At 53.9% G+C, this 18,412-nt stretch overlaps 2 protein-coding genes across 3 annotated transcripts in view; both read left to right on the plus strand.

The window, feature by feature from the left end:
* ACOT11 (acyl-CoA thioesterase 11) overlaps positions 1 to 18,412 on the plus strand; it is a 71,339-nt gene that overhangs the window by 43,112 nt on the left and 9,815 nt on the right. For both annotated transcript variants that reach the window (XR_010341189.1, XM_064372392.1), the window contains exons 4-15: positions 86 to 146; positions 1,762 to 1,860; positions 2,364 to 2,499; positions 5,682 to 5,838; positions 7,237 to 7,356; positions 9,177 to 9,321; positions 10,906 to 10,961; positions 13,596 to 13,662; positions 14,054 to 14,137; positions 14,980 to 15,113; positions 17,056 to 17,187; positions 17,862 to 17,988. Coding sequence is in view for 1 of the 2 variants with exons in the window: in XM_064372392.1 (XP_064228462.1) it covers positions 86 to 146; positions 1,762 to 1,860; positions 2,364 to 2,499; positions 5,682 to 5,838; positions 7,237 to 7,356; positions 9,177 to 9,321; positions 10,906 to 10,961; positions 13,596 to 13,662; positions 14,054 to 14,137; positions 14,980 to 15,113; positions 17,056 to 17,187; positions 17,862 to 17,988 (1,318 nt within the window). In the remaining variant the exon portion in view is untranslated. The remainder of the gene's footprint in view (positions 1 to 85; positions 147 to 1,761; positions 1,861 to 2,363; positions 2,500 to 5,681; positions 5,839 to 7,236; positions 7,357 to 9,176; positions 9,322 to 10,905; positions 10,962 to 13,595; positions 13,663 to 14,053; positions 14,138 to 14,979; positions 15,114 to 17,055; positions 17,188 to 17,861; positions 17,989 to 18,412) is intronic.
* Positions 11,341 to 12,387, plus strand: LOC105710152 (valacyclovir hydrolase-like). Its single transcript, XM_064372393.1, has one exon. The coding sequence runs from the start codon at positions 11,341 to 11,343 to the stop codon at positions 12,214 to 12,216; it is 876 nt and encodes a 291-aa protein (XP_064228463.1). The 3' UTR covers positions 12,217 to 12,387.

An 18,412-nucleotide genomic window follows, 5' to 3' on the forward strand; every position in this document is an offset into this window, starting at 1 on the left:
CAAGAGAGGCTCTGCAAGTATCTGAGGCCCCTGTTCCTCCCTCTGGCTCCTCTGGAAGGCTCACCTCCTACTTTCCTCTCCCCAGTGTTGGACAAGTGGTGAATATCAAGGCCAAGGTGAACCGGGCCTTCAACTCCAGCATGGAGGTGTGTGGGGTGGGCACTGCCTGGGCGTGGGTGCGTGGGTGCGTGGGCGGGTCCTCTACCTCCTCTCCCCGTTCTTCTCCTGGCAGCCCAGGCCCACTTACACTCTCAGGGCCCTGATTAGAGCAGCTGAGTTCTGCAATGGTTGGCAGGGCAAGGGGAATCCCAAGGATTTTCCTGTCCCAAATCCTGTAACGCAGACGGGAAAATCCAGGCCTGGGGAGGGGAAGGGACTTGCCCTAGGTCACCGAGCTACATAGATTCCGGCGTGGCACTTGACGTGCAGCCCCGAGTCTTCACATCCAGCCTCAGCAGCCAGGTGTTTGTGGGAATGGAGGGAAGACAGCATCAGCACCTGATCTTGGAGGCAGAGCTGGGGCAGCGAGAGTGCTGGGTTCCGGCCCCTGAGCCTGCCTCCCACAGCGTCTCCTCATCTGCAAAAGGGAACAGGATTCCTGTGTTGCAGGGTTGTTGAGTTAATGGGAGGACTGCTGGTGATGCCCAGGGCTCTGTGAGCTTGCAGGAGGACTCTATTTCCCACCTGTGGACTTCAAGCCCAGGCAACTTCACCAGCTGGGCCAGTGGTTCCTGAGGGAGCACTGAGGCTGGGTGACATAGTCCTGACTATGCCTCTGGGCACCCCATAAATGCTCAGGTACTCCAGGTGCCTGTTCTTGATTTTTTTTTTTTTTTTTTTTGAGACCGAGTCTAGCTCTGTCACCCAGGCTGGAGTGCAGTGGTGCAATCTTGGCTCACTGCAACCTCTGCCTCCTGGGTTCAAGCGATTCTCCTGCCTCAGCCTCCCGAGTAGCTAGGATTACAGGTGCCTGCCACCAAGCCCAGCTAAGTTTTGTATTTTTAGTAGAGATGGTGTTTCACTGTGTTGGCCAGGCTGGTCTTGAACTCCTGACTTTGTGATCTGCCTGCCTTGGTCTCCCAAAGTGCTGGGATTAGGAGCATCAGCCATCTCGCCTGGACTTGATTTTTTATTTTTATTATTATTGTTTTGAGATGAGGTCTTACTCTTTCACCCAAGCTGAAGTGCAGTGGTGCAATCATAGCTCACTGTAACCTCAAACTCCTGGGCTTTAGCAATATTCCTGCCTCAGCCTCCTGAGTATCTGGGACTACACGCATGCACCACCACACCCAGCTAATTTTTTTTTTTTCCCAGAGACAGGGGTCTCACTGTGTTGCCCTGGTTGTCTTGAACTCTTGGCCTCAAGTGATTCTCCTGCTGCAGCTTCCCAAAGTTTTAGGATTACAGGCCATTGAGCCTGGCCTGTCCTTTAAATTTAGCCAACATGCTACTTACATTAAGCCCTGTTGTAGACATAGTCTCATTTTAATCCTCTCAACAATCCTGCAAGGGTAGGTCTGATCACTCCCATTTTGCAGATGAGGAAACAGACCCAGAGAAGGGAAGTGACTTGCCCAAGGTTTCATGGGGACCCAAGGGCAGAGTCAAAACCCACCTCAGATCTCAGGCCTTCCAGACCTGGTAGGTGGCACAGAAACTCTAGAGGCCTGGCCTGGGCTGGGACTTGCTGTCTGGTGGAGCTGCAGGGCTTCTCACTGGTGAGTGCAGTGTCGCTCCTTGTTCCTTCACCCCCTCTAGGTGGGCATCCAGGTGGCCTCAGAGGACCTGTGCTCTGAGAAGCAGTGGAATGTGTGCAAGGCCTTGGCCACCTTCGTGGCCCACCGAGAGATCACCAAGGTGAGTGGGTGCCCCTGGCTGCTCGATGCTGCTCAGCGACCTGGGCACCTGCCATGGTGACTCTGGATCAGGGTGGTGAGGTTGGGGGTTGGCAGAGGCGATGGGGAGGGACACAACAGGAATCCACAGCTCCCAGGGGAAGGCCCACTCCCCATTGCGTTCGGACCCCCCAGTTGCCTCCCCTCTCTTTTCCCCCACCTCTCCCTGTGCTTCTCCAGCAAGGATTCTTCTGGTCCCACCCTTCCACATGTCCTGCAGTGACATCCCCATCCTCTGAGCCTTTGCCCAAGGAAGGGACCTGGGTGGGAGCTGGAGGATGAATATGTGGTATCAGGTCATCATGGAGGCAGGAAGATGGGGCAAAGGAGGAAGCCTTGGAACTGAGCATTGGTCCAGGCCTGCTGTGTGCCAGCCTCAGGCATGGGATGGCGCTGGGGACAGACCCTTGTGCTACTTCAGGAGACTCGCCCTGAGGGTCCCTTACCCTGTCCCCTGGCCGACAGGTGAAGCTGAAGCAGATCACGCCGCGGACAGAGGAGGAGAAGATGGAGCACAGCGTGGCGGCCGAGCGCCGGCGCATGCGCCTTGTGTATGCGGACACCATCAAGGACCTCCTGGCCAACTGCGCCATTCAGGACAGTGAGCAGCTGCCAGTGTGCATGGGGAGGGTAGCTGGGTCCTGCCTGGCCCCTCTGCCCTGGGACCCCACTGGGCAGAGGCAGGAAGGGAGGCTCCGGGGACTTCCACCCACAGGTGGCCCTGGGTCTCTCTAGCTCTCTTGGCCCCGAGGTCTTCTACAGGGAAAGCGAGTGTTTGGTCCTCCTACCAGCTCCCAGGAACCATGAGGCTACGGTTAGGTCCTGCAGAAATCCCTTTGTTGTCCACAAAACGCATTTCGGTCTCCAGAAGCCAAGGTGCTTGGGAAGACAGTATTGAGCAATGCCTTGAAGACTCTGTAGGAGTTTTTAAAGTGTGTATATATATATATATATCCATCTATAAAAAGCATATATAAAACCTGGCCGGGTACAGTGGCTCACGCCTGTAATCCCACCAGTTTGGGAGGCCGAGGTGAGCAGATCACGGGGTTAGGAGTTCGAGACCAGCCTGGCCACATGATGAAACCCTGTCTCTACAAAAAATACAAAAATTAGCCAGGCCTGGTGGCACATGCCTGTAGTCCCAGCTACTTGGGAGGCTGAAGCAGGAGAGCTGCTTGAACCCAGGAGGTGGAGGTTGCAGTGAGCTGAGATCACGCCACTGCACTACAGCCTGAGCGAGAGAGCAAGACTCTGTCTCAAAAAAAAAGCATATGTAAAACATATGTGGCCGGAGGCATGGTGGCTCATGCCTGTAATCCCAGCACTTTGGGAGGCCAAGGTGGGTGGATCATGAGGTCAAGAGATTGAGACCATCCTGGCCAACATGGTGAAACCCCATCTTTACTGAAAAATACAAAAATTAGCTGGACATGGTGGCGGACGCCTATTGTCCCAACTACTTAGGAGGCTGAGGCAGGAGAATTGCTTGAACCTGGGAGGCGGAGGTTGCAGTGAGCCGAGATTGCGCCATTGCACTCCAGCCTGGTGACAGAGCAAGAATCCATCTCAAAAATAAAAAAATGTAAAAAACATATATATATGCTTATGTGTATGTGTGTTTATGCATACACATACACACACGTATATATATATTCCCTCCCCCACAAAAGATAGAAAATAAAAAGCAAGCCTCCTTTCCATCTCAGAACCCAGGTCCTCTCCCCAGAAGCAACTACTATTACCCGTTTTAGGGTCTCTTTCCAGAAGCATTCCTTGTACATCTAAGCATAGCATGTACTATTCAGCCCCTGAAAAGGGGCATTCAGTACATACTGTCTGTATCTTGCAGTTTTCCCTTTTTTTTTTTTTTGTTTTTGAGACGGAGTTTCACTCTTGTTACCCAGGCTGGAGTGCAATGGCGCGATCTCGACTCACCGCAACCTCCGTCTCCTGGGTTCAGGCAATTCTCCTGCCTCAGCCTCCTGAGTAGCTGGGATTACAGGCACGCGCCACCATGCCCAGATAATTTTTTGTATTTTTAGTAGAAACGGGGTTTCACCATGTTGACCAGGATGGTCTCGATCTCTTGACCTCATGATCCACCCGCCTCAGCCTCCCAAAGTGCTGGGATTACAGGCGTGAGCCACTGCGCCGGCAGTTTTCCCATTAAAAGTATATCTTGAGGGCTGTTCTATACCAGTACAGAAAGATCTCCTTTGGACGGGGTGGGATTTTGACAGGTGGGAGCTAAGGAAAGGGCACAGATGGCCCTGACAGAGGGCACACCTGAGCAAAGGCCCAGAGGGGAGAACTTGGACTCATTTATTCATCTCCAGAATGAGTCTTCCTTGAAACCCAAAGGAGGCGATCTTAGGTGAAAGTCTCCCCGGAGTGGGGAGAGAGCAGAACATTCAGCCCTGATGTTCCCTCAAGCTCAGTGGAAGCGGCAAGCGGTGCTCTGAGTTCCGCTTGTCCTGGTTATGCAGGGCTTGGAGGCTGGAGCTGGGGAGGCCCAGCTGTTCTACAGTCACCAAGGCCCCCTCGCTCCATCTACCCCCTTGCAGCCCCCTGCGTCTCTTCTGTCCTCACAGCCCTTCCACCTAAGGATCAGCTCAAGTGCCTTTGCCTGGCACTTGATGCAGCTGCTCAGCTTGACTGGGTACTGTCTCTCGACCCACTGTAGCTCCCGCTAAGCCACAGGCCCCATTGCCCTGCGAATACCCTCTGCATCCTGTCTCCAGAGTTTGGCTCAGGCACCCTCACCTTCCCCTCCTGTCGGCCCCTGCCCTACCTGTGGCATTTCAGAGCCTGCAAGTCAAGCTAAGGGCAATGCCAGCTCTTTGATGGACCTTCCCTGAAGAAATCTCCATGGGAGATGGGAGACAAGTGGCACCACCTTGGGTTTGGTGGGGCATGCCAGCCTCTGCCTCCCTGAAGCCCAAGGCCCCATTCACTGCCTGGCCTCTTCTACTAAGGATATCCTAACGCCATTGCTGCCAAGGTTAAGGGAATCACCAGGGCAGAGGGTGGGGAAGAACCATCCTTTCTGAGAGTATATTTACTGGAGCACTTTGTGATTATGATTTTTTTTGAGACAGAGTCTCACTCTGTCTTCCAGGCTGGAGTGTAGTGGCGTGATCTCAGCTCACTACAACCTCCATCTCCTGGGTTCAAGTGATTCTTGTGCCTCAGCCTCCCAAGTAGCTGGAATGACAGGCGCCCACCACCATACCCACCTAATTTTTTTTGTATTTTTAGTAGAGATAGAGTGTCACCATGTTGGCCAGGCTGGTCTTGAACTCCTGGCCTCAAGTGATTTACCCACATTGGCCTCCCAAAGTGCTGGGATTACAGGTGTGAGCCACCACGCTTGGCTTTGAGTCAAGCACTTTATGCCAATAATCACATTTCATCTTCAAACAGTCCTGTCAGTCGGGTTTGACATCTGTCTGTACAGATGAGGCAGCCAAGGTTCAGAGGGATTACTTGATTTGCCCAAGGCCATACAGGCAGTCTGGAGTGGAGCTGAGGCTCAGACCAGCTGTTTTGTCTCAGAGCTGGTGCTGTGTCCACCGCGTTTGATGAGCTCATCCCTTTCACCCTGTGCCCTCCCTTCCTCACCCGGGGCCACCCACTGCCTCATGTGCGCTTGGTGCCGAGTAAATAAAAGAACCTGAGTGGGGTGGAGTGGTGGGGGTCCTGGGGCTGCCTGTGGGGAGGGGCTGCCCTTGGAGGCCTTCTCACCTCCCCGCTTCCCTCCCTTACCCCAACCCTGGTCAGATCTGGAGAGCAGAGACTGCAGCCGCATGGTGCCGGCCGAGAAGACCCGTGTGGAGAGCGTGGAACTGGTCCTGCCTCCCCACGCCAATCACCAGGGCAACACCTTTGGGGGCCAGATCATGGCCTGGATGGAGAATGTGGCCACCATTGCAGCCAGGTGAGGGCAGAGTGTGCTGCCTCTGCCTCCCCTCCTTTCTCCTCCTCCCCTCCTTGGCCATCTCCCTCTGGAGGGGAAGCCCCAGCTTGGGGTTGGCGTTCAAGGCTTCCACTGTTCCGAATCAGAGAAATGAATTTTTGTGAACTGACCATTCCTTCTTCTACTCAAAATGGTCTCATCTTTTACGTGGGAAACACCAAGTCTCTTGGCCTGGCACTAGATCCTCCATTGGCTGTTCTTTGTTGCCATCCTCCACTTTCCCAGCCCCTGCCTTTGCTCCTGGTGTAGCCTCCTGCTGTGCTTCCCTCACTCTTCTTCATCTGTGAATATCCTGCCCACTTCCTCCATAAAGCCGTCTCTGACTGTTCCCTCTTCCAAGGGGTGAGAATTGTTTTCTCTCCCATAACCTCTGCCTGTTCAGGGCTTGTTCTACCCTACATATCAGGGCACTTTTTATAGTTATGGCAACTGACCTTCACTAATTGACACTCTCACACCTCCATGACTTTGCTTTTGCTGTTCCCTCTGCCAGGAATGCCCTTCCCAGCCAGGCGGATTCCTCCTTATTCTTTAGAGCCTGGCTTAAATGACCCCTCCTCCAGTTTAACCTGTGGGAGACCGTGCATAAATAATGCCATTTTGGGCAGCCCTGGCTATGAGTACAGTAAGATCTCAGAGGAGGGTGAGGGCCTGATGGTCAGGGAAGGCTGCCTGGAGGAAGAGTACTTCAGCTGGGCCTTGAATGCCAAGTAGCTTTGGATAAGGGGAGGGCTTCTAGATAGTGGGAACAGCAGGTACCAAGGTGGAAAAGTTGAAAGAAAAATGGGAAAGGGGTTTACCCCAAGCCCTGCTTTCTTCTGTCCCCTCAAACTTGGCTCCTCCAGCCATGCATAGACCTCAGTATTCTAAGCTGTGAAATGGGACTTTAGTTCTGTGCCTCTGAGCAGAACTGCCACTGGGTTGGATGGCAGTGGGTGGGTCAGAATGTGTGGCTCCAGGCTGGGTCTGGGATGGGACCAGGGTAGAAGGCCAGCCCAAGATGGCCTAGCATGGCAGCTCACACCTGTAATCCCAGCACTTTGGGAGGCCAAGGTGGGCAGATCACTTGAGGTCAGGAGTTCAAGACCAACCTGGCCAAAAAGGTAAAGCCTCATCTCTACTAAAAATACAAAAATTAGCCAGGCATGGTGGTGCATGCCTGTAGTCTCAGCTACTTGGGAGCCTGAGGCAGGAGAATCGTTTGAACCCCGGAGGTGGAGGGAGGTTGCAATGAGCCGGGATTGCATCAGTGTTGCCTGGGCAACAGAGTGAGACCCTGTCTTAAAAAAAAAAAAAAAAAAAAAGCTGGCCCAAACTAGTGTCTGAAGCACTTCTGTCTCCCCACCCCTGCCTCCTCAGCCGGCTCTGCCGTGCCCACCCTACGCTGAAGGCCATTGAGATGTTCCACTTCCGAGGCCCGTCCCAGGTCGGCGACCGTCTGGTGCTCAAAGCCATCGTGAACAATGCCTTCAAACATAGGTGAGGGTCTGGGATGGGCGAGGCCGGGGCCATTCAGGGCTGAGGGCTCTTCCTGACCCTAGAAAGGACCCTATTGCAAACCTTCCAGGTACTCTTTTCCCTGCAGACAGGGTCTAAATCCCTGCCCGGCTGCTGGGTTCCTTCATTGTCTCTGAAATTCAGCTCTGATGTTCCCTCCTTGGGAGCCTTCCCTGACTCCCAGTCCTGCCCACCCTGGCTGTGTCAGGGACCCCTCCTCTGGGATGCCCCAGCCTGTCTCCCACTGTCTCAGATCAGTGTCTGTCTCACTCCTTGGCTCCTGGCCCCAGGCTGGCCTGCTGTAGATCACAGGGCTACTTCTTGTCTGTGTTTGGTTGTTTATCAAACCCTCTCCCATGCACTTCCTAAAATAATTATCCCACAGAGTCCTTGCCTTTGCAATGAATTCTGATACTTACTCCCATGAAAGCTGACTTTAAATAAGTATATTTTTTGAGAATTTCAGAGATCGTTATTTGGTCATTGAAAGTGAGGGATCAGGAGCCAGGCTGCCGAGTTCGAGTTTGGCTCCGTGACCTTGGGAAGTAACTTAACCTTCCTGAGCCTCAGTTCTTTCGTCTATAAAATGGGGCTCATCACAGCTACCTCAGAGTTACGCAGATTCAATGAACCGTTACTAGTAGAATGCCAGAGAAAATGTCCAGTGAAGGCCAGCCATTGCGGCTGCTCTTACTGCTGCTGCTGTTCTTTGCAGTCTGGCCTGCACACACGCTGCTGTGGTGGAGGGGAGAAGCCCTTTGCAGGAGCTGTGAAACCTGGTTTCTAGTCCAGATTCCAGGAATCCGGAATTCTTGGAAACATTATTGCCTAGTTCTAGGCCTTGGTTTCCCCACCTATTTAATGTCCACATTCTGCAATCATAGAACTTCCAAAGTGAGGGGGAATGGTAGTGGCTGCTATGTTATAATGAATAAAGATGGTAAGTGGCTGGGCGCGGTGGCTCACCTGTAATCCCAGCACTTTGGGAGGCTGAGGCAAGCAGATCACTTGAGGTTCAGAGTTCAAGACTAGCCTCGCCAACATGGCAAAATGCTGTCTCTATTAAAAATACAAAAAAATGAGCCTGGTGTGAGGGTGCACACCTGTAATCCCAGATACTGGGGTGGCTGAATCAGGAGAATCACTTGAATCCAGGAGATGGAGGTTGCAGTGAGCCGAGACTGTGCCACTGCACTCTAGCCTGGGTGACAGAATGAGACTCTGTCTCAAAAAATAAAGGAATAAAGAAATAAAGATGGTAAGATACACATGAATAGCAGCAACTGAGCTGTTTGAGGCAAGGCTGCCATAGAGCTCGTAAATACGCACATAGTGAACATTTTCTAATTAGGCCATCCACCTCCACTTCCTGGTTTATGTCCTTCCATGCCCTTTGCGGTTGTGACAGTGTATTTATACCTTTGCTTTCCTGTTGGGTGCCTCCTCCCCCGGCTGTTAGCCCATGAGGCATGGACTGGACAGGTTTATTCACTCCTGTATCCTCACAGGGCTGAACGAACAGGAGGTGCTCTGTAAACATTGGTGGAGGGAGCGGTCCCAGGTGTCCTGTCACTGGGACTCCGATCTAGATTGCTGGAAGAACTGCAGGAGTGTGTGTGCATGCACGTGTGTGTGTGCGCACATATGTGTGAGTGGATGCATGTGTGTGCACGTGTGTATGTATATGTGCATGTGTGTGTGTGGATGCGTGTGTGTGTGCATGCATGTGTGTGTGTGTTGGGGAGGAGGCATGGACCTCGGGAAGTTCTGTCCAGATTGGAAGCTGCACTTCCTACCCTCAGCATGGAGGTGGGCGTATGCGTGGAGGCCTATCGCCAGGAGGCTGAGACCCACCGACGCCACATCAACAGTGCCTTTATGACTTTCGTGGTCCTGGACACAGATGACCAGCCTCAGCTGCTGCCCTGGATTCGGCCCCAGCCTGGGGTGAGTGGAGCCAGCACCCTGCTTCACCAGCAGCTTTCCTCCCCTCCCTCTCTGTCCAGGTGTGGTGGAGCCTGCCAGCTCCCTACAGGCCAGCCCCCTACAGGGGCACGAGGGGCCCACCCTGCCCCAGTGCTGGGGCACAGCCAGCTCTGAGAGTCCTGGCTGTGAGCCCCAGGATGCCCCTTGTGCAGTGCAGGCTTGTTCTGCCTGGCAGAACTCTGAATATGTGTGGGTCTGGCTTGGAGTTGGGGTTAATGGGCTGTCACGAGCCTGCAGAGTTGAGAGAGCACTGGCTTTGGAGTCAGATGTGGGTTGGAACCTTGCCTCTACCATATTCAAGTGGTACCCCCTCGAGCTCTCAGTCCTCATCTGTAAAATGGTTATATCTGCAGTCCCTGCCTCATAGGGCTGTGGGGTGATAGGTGCGCAACTGACTCCGTGCCTGGCTGAGCCCTGGGAGTGGTCAGGACGATGGTGAAAGCAACGCATGGAGCACGGGAAGACAGTCAGGAGCCTGGTGCAAAGGTCCTTTCTTACAAAATGCTCCCTGTGCCCCCTGAGAGGCTGCTCCCTCCCTTGGGGCAGGTCCCCTGCCCTGCCTGCTGGCCTCCCAGAGCCTAGTGTGGGCTGTGGAGTTGGGTGGAGCCTCAGGACTGGGAGCTGGGAGCCACAACCACAGCAGCTTCCCAGGCATTTTCCATGTTGTGCTTGGGACTGGGGGATGTGAGATGTGGTGGTAAAGAGGGTGGGCTTGAGACGGGCCTGGGGTGCTGACCCTGGCCTCAGCCCTGTGGCCTTGGGCAAGCCTTCACCCGTTCTTGTCTCAGTTTCCTCCTCTGTAGAATGGACACAGCACTAGCTCCATTCGGAGGGTTGTTTTAGGATTTGGTGCAATTCTGCGTGAAAAGCCCTTGAGAAGAGTGGCTGGTGTGTAGCAAGTACTCTATAAATGTGGACTCTCATTACCTCTGTGCGTGCCCTGTAAGGATCCACGTTGGTTTTTTTTGAGACGGAGTCTCGCTTTGCTGCCAGGCTGGAGTGCAGTGGCATGATCTCAGCTCACCGCAACCTCCAGTTCCCTGGTTCAAGCGATTCTCATGCCTCAGCCTCCCTAGTAGCTGGCATTACAGGCATGCGCCACCACACCAGCTAATTTTTGTATTTTTAGTAGAGACAGGGTTTCACCATGTTGCCCAGGATAGTCTCAATCTCCTGACCTCGTGATCTGCCCACCTTGGCCTCCCAAAGTGCTGAGGTTATAGGTGTGAGCCACCGCACCCAGCAAAGGATCTCTATTTTACAGAGGAGAAAACTGAGGTCTGTCCAGGGAAGGAAACTGAGGTTTGGCCAGGGGAGATGCTGTTCCCAGGTCACTCAGAGAGTTTGAGGGGAGCTGGGGCTACAGCTTAGTTTCCCACTTTCTTGGCCAGGAGTCTTTGACTCCAGCTGCCCCAGTGACACCTGAACTCCGCGTTAGGGCTGCAGATCTCCTTGGGCCCTGGGGAATGGAGAGGGGGTGGGATGGAGGGTAGGGGTAGCTGGTTGCACCTCTCGAGGCACAACCTATCCTGACTTCCTCCCCAGGATGGCGAGCGGCGGTACCGAGAGGCCAGTGCCAGAAAAAAGATCCGCCTGGACAGGTGAGTAGGGGCTCTGTGGTGGGCAGAATGCAGGTTTGGGGCTGTTCACGCTCCGCTGACCCCAGGGCACTCACTTTTCTTCAGGGCTGTGTATGTGTTGGGCCCTGGACCGAGCCCTTTACATCCTTTTGATTTGGTCTCATTTCACAGTGGTCGTCTGGCCTGTTGTACAGGCGAGGGCGCTGGGGATGAAGGAGTTAGGTGGCTTCCCATGGACACACAGATATCATCAGCAGAGTCAGAATTTGAATCTGGCTGGGTCCAGCCGAATTTAAATCTTGTGTTCTTCCCATTGATTCTGATGCCCGTTTGGCAGATGAAGAAATGTTCAGAGGGGAGATGCAGTTGCTTAAGAGGTAAAGCCAGGCCATCTTTGACTATGGTGTCCGTGCTGGGCCGCCCGGGCGTGCTGTGGCTGCGGATGCTGCGCTCGGCGCTGAAGCCGGGTATCCTCGTCTCACAGGCCGGACCCGCGGCCGCGTTCGGCGCCTCGGTAACCTCCGCCAAGGTGGCTGTGAATGTCGTTCATCTGCATTATCAGCAGACTGGAGAGGGAGATCACGCAGTCCTGCTACTTCCTGGGATGTTGGGAAGTGGAGAGACTGATTTTGGACCTCAGCTCAAGAACCTCAATAAGAAGCTCTTTACAGTGATCGCCTGGGATCCTCGAGGCTATGGGCATTCCAAGCCTCCAGATCGCGATTTCCCAGTAGACTTTTTTGAAAGGGATGCAAAAGATGCTGTTGATTTGATGAAGGCGCTGAAGTTTAAGAAGGTTTCTCTGCTGGGGTGGAGTGATGGGGGCATAACCGCACTCATTGCTGCTGCAAAATATCCATCTTACATCCACAAGATGGTGATCTGGGGCGCCAACGCCTACGTCACTGATGAAGACAGCATGATTTACGAGGGCATCCGAGATGTTTCTAAATGGAGTGAGAGAACAAGAAAGCCTCTAGAAGCCCTCTATGGGTATGACTACTTTGCCAGAACCTGTGAAAAGTGGGTGGATGGCATAAGCCAGTTTAAACATCTCCCAGATGGTAACATCTGCCGGCACCTGCTGCCCCAGGTCCAGTGCCCCACCTTGATTGTGCATGGCGAGAAGGATCCTCTGGTCCCGAGGTTTCATGCCGACTTCATTCATGAGCATGTGAAAGGCTTACGGCTGCATTTGAAGTCAGAAGGCAAACACAACCTGCATTTGCGTTTTGCAGATGAATTCAACAAGTTAGCAGAAGAATTCCTACAATGAGAATGCACACTTGAGTCTTGGTGGTTCCTCAGTGTGGGGTGTGATCGTGTTGCTCCCTGTTACCATGATGCCTTTGAAACTCTCCACCTGAGCTTTCTACCCCTCCCTTCAGTCTTATTCTGACCAAATGAGAATAATGACATGTCCAAAACAGGCTCTGGCTTCAGGCGGTGGCTCACGGCTACAATCTCAGCACTTTGGGAGACTGGGGTGGGAGGAGCATTGCTTGAGTCCAGGAGTTCAAGACCAGCTTGTACCACATAGGGAGACTCTGGCTCTCCAAAAAGAAAATTTTTTTTAATTAGCCAGGCAAAGTGGGACACACCTGTGGTCCCAGCTGCTCAGGAAGCTGAGGTGGAAGGATCACTTGAGCCCACTTCAAAGCTACAGTGAGCTATGATTGCATCACTGCACTACAGCCTGGACAACAGAGTAAGACCTTGTCTTAAAAAAAAAAAAGGAATAAAGCCTCTAACTTCAATAGCTACAAAAATTAAATCTGATTTTCTATGAAGTTGTGACAAGTTATACCATTGTCTTAAAAGGTATTCCTGCCATAATTTACTTTCAAATAAATTTTAGGTGGAGCAAAAAAAAAGAGGTAAAGCCACTTTGGGAGTACGAGGTGGGTGGATCCCCTGAGGTCAGGAGTTCGAGACCAGCCTGGCCAACATGGTGAAACCCTGTCTCTACTAAAAATACAAAAATTAGCTGGGCGTGGTGGCTCATGCCTTTATTTCCAGTGCACCTATAGTCAGGAGGCTGAGGCAGGAGAATAGCTTGAACTGGGAGGTGGAAGTTGTAATGAGCTGAGATTGCACCACTGCACTGTAGCCTGGGTGACAGAATGAGACTCCATCTCAAAAAAAAGAAGCAAAAGAGTGAAAGCCAGGTGTGTCTGACTCTGCTGTGAAAGCATTTAGGGAATTTAGCGGCTGTAAGCACAGCAGGGATCACAGCTGTTGTTGATAAGAAAGTGCATCTGTGGCATTCACCAAGCATTTACCATGTGCCAAGCACTTGTGATGACCCCACAGGGCAGGGGTGACTGCTGATCCCATTTCACAGATGAGGACACAGCAGCATCAGGGTGAGGTCACTCAGCAGGGGTGTGGGGTGTAGGGACCGAGCCTTAGATGCCATAACCTTCCTTGCTGGTGGCTCACTCCCCGCCTCCGAGCTGCCCCTGGTGTAGGTGCCGAGCTGGTGTGCTCTCAGCTGTTGTGTCATGTGTGACCATCCAGCCTCCCTGGCTAGACAAGAGTCTCCTGCTCTGCTGGGCTTAGCACAGGGCCCAGCACATAGTAGGCCTGCAGTAGAGTCTGTGGAAAGTGCTGGACTTCCAGGGGACCCAGGTTGTCATCTTCCCTCCTTCCCAGGAAGTACATCGTGTCCTGTAAGCAGACAGAGGTGCCCCTCTCTGTCCCCTGGGACCCTAGCAACCAGGTAAGGCCCTCTGCTACCAAGGGGACCGTCTTTAGACCCACCAGGGCCTCTACCCTCCCCTGCTTGGCAAGAACAGATTTGGAGGAAGGCTGGAGAGAGCAGGCTATGGAATGCCATGCCTCACGATTGCTACTGTTAGCAATGAGCTTGCCTGCATTTCCGTTTGGCAGGTGGAAGTGGAGACCCTGAGAGGCAGAGTAGCTTGTCCAGGGTCACACAGTGGGTCTAGCCAAGCCCAAGCCTGGACCTCCCTTCCCAAAGTCCAGGACTCTTTCCACAGCACCCGCACCCCATTCATGGTCCAGGTTCCTCTCTGGGACACCTTTGGCCTCAGCTCTGGGGCCCTGGAAGAAGGGATCGGGGTAGTGGTAGCACCTGTGTGCTCTTCCAGGTGTATCTGAGCTACAATAACGTCTCCTCCCTGAAGATGCTCGTGGCCAAGGACAACTGGGTGCTGTCCTCCGAGATCAGTCAGGTAGCTGACCCCACCCACCCAACTTTCCTTTCTCCTCTGAGCCAGAGGTGGCTGATGGCAAGCAACAAGAACTCTCCCACACCAGTTATGTCAAAAAAGGATCTCTTCAAAGACTTAGGTGAGATCAAGAAACCAGTCCAGTTATGGAAACATACCCACCCCTGCAGGGCCTGGAGCCGAGAAGCCCTAGATCCTTCTCTCCTGCCTGCCCCCCTTCCTGCCCTCAGCCACTCTCTTGGGTCTGCTGCTGTGTGCCCAGGCACTTCCTCCCTTCCTCCCTATTCTTCTGCAGTGATCGCTGCAGGGATGGGGGCAGCCAGCAGGCACGGGCTTACAGGAGACCTAAGCTCTGCCAGCTGCCTGTACCCTTGGACAAGTCGCCTCCTGCTTGAGAGGCAGAGCTGCTTGTCCAGGGTCACAGTGGGTCTGGGCATTTACCATGTGCCAAGCACTCTTCTTGGGTGCTGCAGCGTGGGAGGGCCCAGGCAGACCAGAGGCTTGCACAGGAGCTGGAGGCACGGGAGCTGGAGGCTGAGATCCCAGCCTTCCCACAGAAGCGTGGAGCTAGTGCAGCAGGTGGACGAGGATGATGCCATCTACCACATCACTATGGCGTGTTGCCTTAGTCACTGGCGTCCTAAGCCACTTTCCTGCCCATTTGTGCTGAATTCTCTCATCAGTCACCTTTATGGGGATGCAGCTGAGACTCAGAGAGGTTGGGCTGTGTGTTCACAGTCACACAGCAAGTCAGCTGTCACCCTGAGCTTCCAGCCTCAGCCTCCAGCATCCCCATTAGTCCACTCCACTGTCCAGCAAATGAGGCTGCCCTCTGACCCATGCAGGTCCGCCTGTACACTCTGGAGGATGACAAGTTCCTCTCCTTCCACATGGAGATGGTGGTGCATGTGGATGCAGCCCAGGCCTTCCTGCTGCTCTCGGACCTGCGTCGGAGACCAGAGTGGGATAAGCACTACCGGTGAGGGGCCAGGCTGATGGCAGGGCAGGGCCCCTTCTCTGGCCTGATGAGGGAGAGGGTGTCTCCTTCTGCAGGTCGTCCTCCATGATGCTCTGCCCTGCTGGCCATTAGCAGGGGCTGGGAGTGGGTTGGAGTTCCATGTTGGGTGGGAGTCTGGGTCATGGGTATTTTGAGCCCTTAGGGGAGAGGCTGAGCATGGAATTGGAGCTGGTGGCTTGAGTTGACGTCCTGCTTCTGTCCCAACTAGCCGTGTGACACTGGATAAGTCAAAGTCACTTCCCTTCTGGCCTCAGTTTCTCTCTTCTTAAAATGGGTGCTTGGGTGGTGGGTCACGGATTCACACTCGGAGACAGTGTTTTTCACACCATGTGCTGTGGAGTGCTGTGCTCCCAAGGGGGCTTCCAGGACTGCTTGGGGTGGAGTCGGAAGGCTGAAGGGTGTGGGACCCTCTCTTGGGTTTATGCCAACTAATAGCATGGCCAGTTGCTGAACTGACCAAGTTTGCTGATTTTCCTCACAAATATGTTATTTTTGAATATAATGAATGATTATGAATAGAAATATGTTATTCCTTTAAATACATTTGTTCCTCCAAATTTATTGGTTGTTCATATGACCCTTCTCGAATTTAGTCAAGGAAGATAAACGTGTTCTTAGGAAAATAGCAAAATTTGTGTTTTTCAAGTCCCCTTAAAGTCATTTTCTGTTCTGCCAACATCCTAGCTTGGGGGTTTCTTTGAGAGCTTGTTATGAGGAGCCTACATTCTGGAGGATTTCTGTAAGGAGGTTCTGTGTGTTTGGAAATCCAGTGCGATGGGCATTTGGCGAATTGTATTTTGACAAACTGGCCTTCCGCTTCCTACCCCACCTATCTTCTCCAGAGCAGGCTTGTTGCTCTTTATACATGGGCTTCCTGCTGAAGGTTTCTTTGCAAAAAGGGCCATGTTGCTTTCAAAAGCTCTGGTCCAGCTGATTCAAGCCTGCTGGTGGTCCCCTTCCAGAAGGCAGAGAGGTGATTTGGTGGGGGATGCCGTGTAGGGGGAGGGCAGTTGTGCATGTGGTGGGTGGGCTTCTTGGAGGGAGGCTGGGGTGGGCTTTGAAGGCCAGACCAAACCTTGATACCTGATGGGATGTGTGGGGGGGAGGCCTGAGGGGAAAGAGCGGCTAGCTTCTTCCCCATGCCCTGCCTACTGCTGAGTGCAGCAGGAGAGTGGGGAGGAGAAAGTGGGTCTGGACATGGCCACGTGTGCCTCTGTGTGGGCGTCCTGGGTGCGTGCCTGTGTCGATATGAGCCCGTGTATGCCCACACATGTGTGTGTTGGGTGCCGGGGCCTGGGGACACATCTCTGCCACTGATAGCCTGAACATACCCCAGCCCTGCTTCCTTATTAGCTCTGTGGCCACGGCCAGGTTATTTTCCTCATCTATGAAATGGGGATACTAGCAGTGTCTACAGCATGAGGCTGTTAATGGAGATTAAGTGACACATGTAAAGCACTTAGAACAGCACCTGGCACTCAGTGGGCGCTCAGCAAATGTTAAGCACAGCTGCTAAATCATCACATATCCTTGTGGTGTCTGTACCTGCGCAGACATGTACAGACATGCGTGGGTCTCTGTGTGCACTGGTGTCTGTCCATGTACCTGTGCACATAGGACCACATGTGTGCATGTGTGTGCACATCTTTATCCCATGTCTGTGTATGTGTTCGTTTGCTTACATGCATGTCTCCGTGTGCCTGTGTGTGCATGTGGACGTGTGTATCCACCCTGGCTGGGTCTTTCTGCCTTCCTGCTGCTCCCTGGTGAGCAGTATAGGGGGTGACATCCCACCGTGGAGGCTGCTTGGGCGCTGTGGTGTGGGAGGACCCAGGCAGACCCGTGGCTTGCACGGGAGCTGGAGGCGTGGGAGCTGGAGGCTGAGATCCCGGTCTCCCCACAGGAGCGTGGAGCTGGTGCAGCAGGTGGACGAGGACGATGCCATCTACCACGTCACCAGCCCTGCCCTTGGAGGTCACACCAAGCCCCAGGACTTCGTGATCCTGGCCTCGAGGCGGAAGCCTTGTGACAATGGGTGTGTGCCTATCTGCTGTGGGGTGGGGAGCAAAAACGGGACAGAGTGTTAGGGTGGCCGCATCTCTGTCTCAGGGAAGGGCAATGCCTGGAGCCAGAGCTCTGCTTCCCATTGGCTGTGGGGCCCCAGGCGCCACGAGGCTTTTCTGGGCTGCTGTGGCTTTACCATGGGTAAAATAGGGACGGGGCGCACACTTCCCCTCTTGTCACATTTTCTAAGGCAGGGCCACCCTCACCCAGGGTGGCTCAGGCTGCCTTGATGCAGGCCTTGGACAGGATATTTCTCACATGGCCACCCCCTTGGTCTCCTCCCTCTGACAGCCCCATGTGGGCTGGAGGGCCTAAACATCTCTTTCTCTAGAAAGACAGGGACAGAAAAAAAAAATCCCAAAGCCCACACTCTTCCCTCGCACACTGAAGTAGAGTGGCTTTTCCAGAAAGTCCACAGTGGAGTCAGGTTGGCTCCTGGTGAATTCAGTGCTAACCCACAGGCACCTCCTCCCTCCAGCTGGGCCCTGAGCCAGGTGTCGGGGCTTTAAGAGTCTATGTGCCATGCAGCCCCTGGTGAGGAATCCGCGCCAGAGGAGGCAGGGTCTCGGCTTTGGTTGGGTTGAACAGGCCCCCACTTTCTTCTGTGGCTGACCCCTGCCCCCTTGCTACCCTTCCTTCACTCAGGGACCCCTATGTCATCGCGCTGAGGTCGGTCACACTGCCCACACACCGAGAGACGCCAGAGTACAGGCGTGGAGAGACCCTCTGCTCAGGCTTCTGCCTCTGGCGCGAGGGGGACCAGCTGACCAAGGTGAGGCCGCCCCCCCACCACGCCCCCAGCCTGATTCCACCCCAACACACACGTGCATGGAACTCAGAACTGCTGGGCTAGGATAGTCCAGAGCTGGGTCTCCCAGCAGGCTCCCCTTTCCAGCCTGGGGGAGCCCGAGTGTCAGGGGCTGGAAATGATGTCATCTGTGTGGAGGTGAGTCAGAGATTGCTGCATGGTCTTGGGAAAAGCTCTGGGCACTCAGGGCAGAAGGCCTGGGTTCTGAACTGAAACTCCATCGCGCATGGAGGGACCTTCTCATTTAGGAAGGCTTTATAAGGCTCTGAGGGCCCATAAAACCCAGCAGGGTGGTCCAGGCTGATGGAAAACATGGGGAGGAGGCTGAGGGAAAGCGAGGGTGGGTGCTGCAGCCTCCCTGCTCACAGCTTCTGTTAGGGCCCTGCCG

This window comes from Aotus nancymaae, unplaced genomic scaffold, assembly GCF_030222135.1.
Source record: "Aotus nancymaae isolate 86718 unplaced genomic scaffold, 86718_ANA_hifiasm-v0.15.2.pri h1tg000007l, whole genome shotgun sequence".
In the NCBI taxonomy this organism is placed as follows: Eukaryota; Metazoa; Chordata; class Mammalia; order Primates; family Aotidae; genus Aotus; species Aotus nancymaae.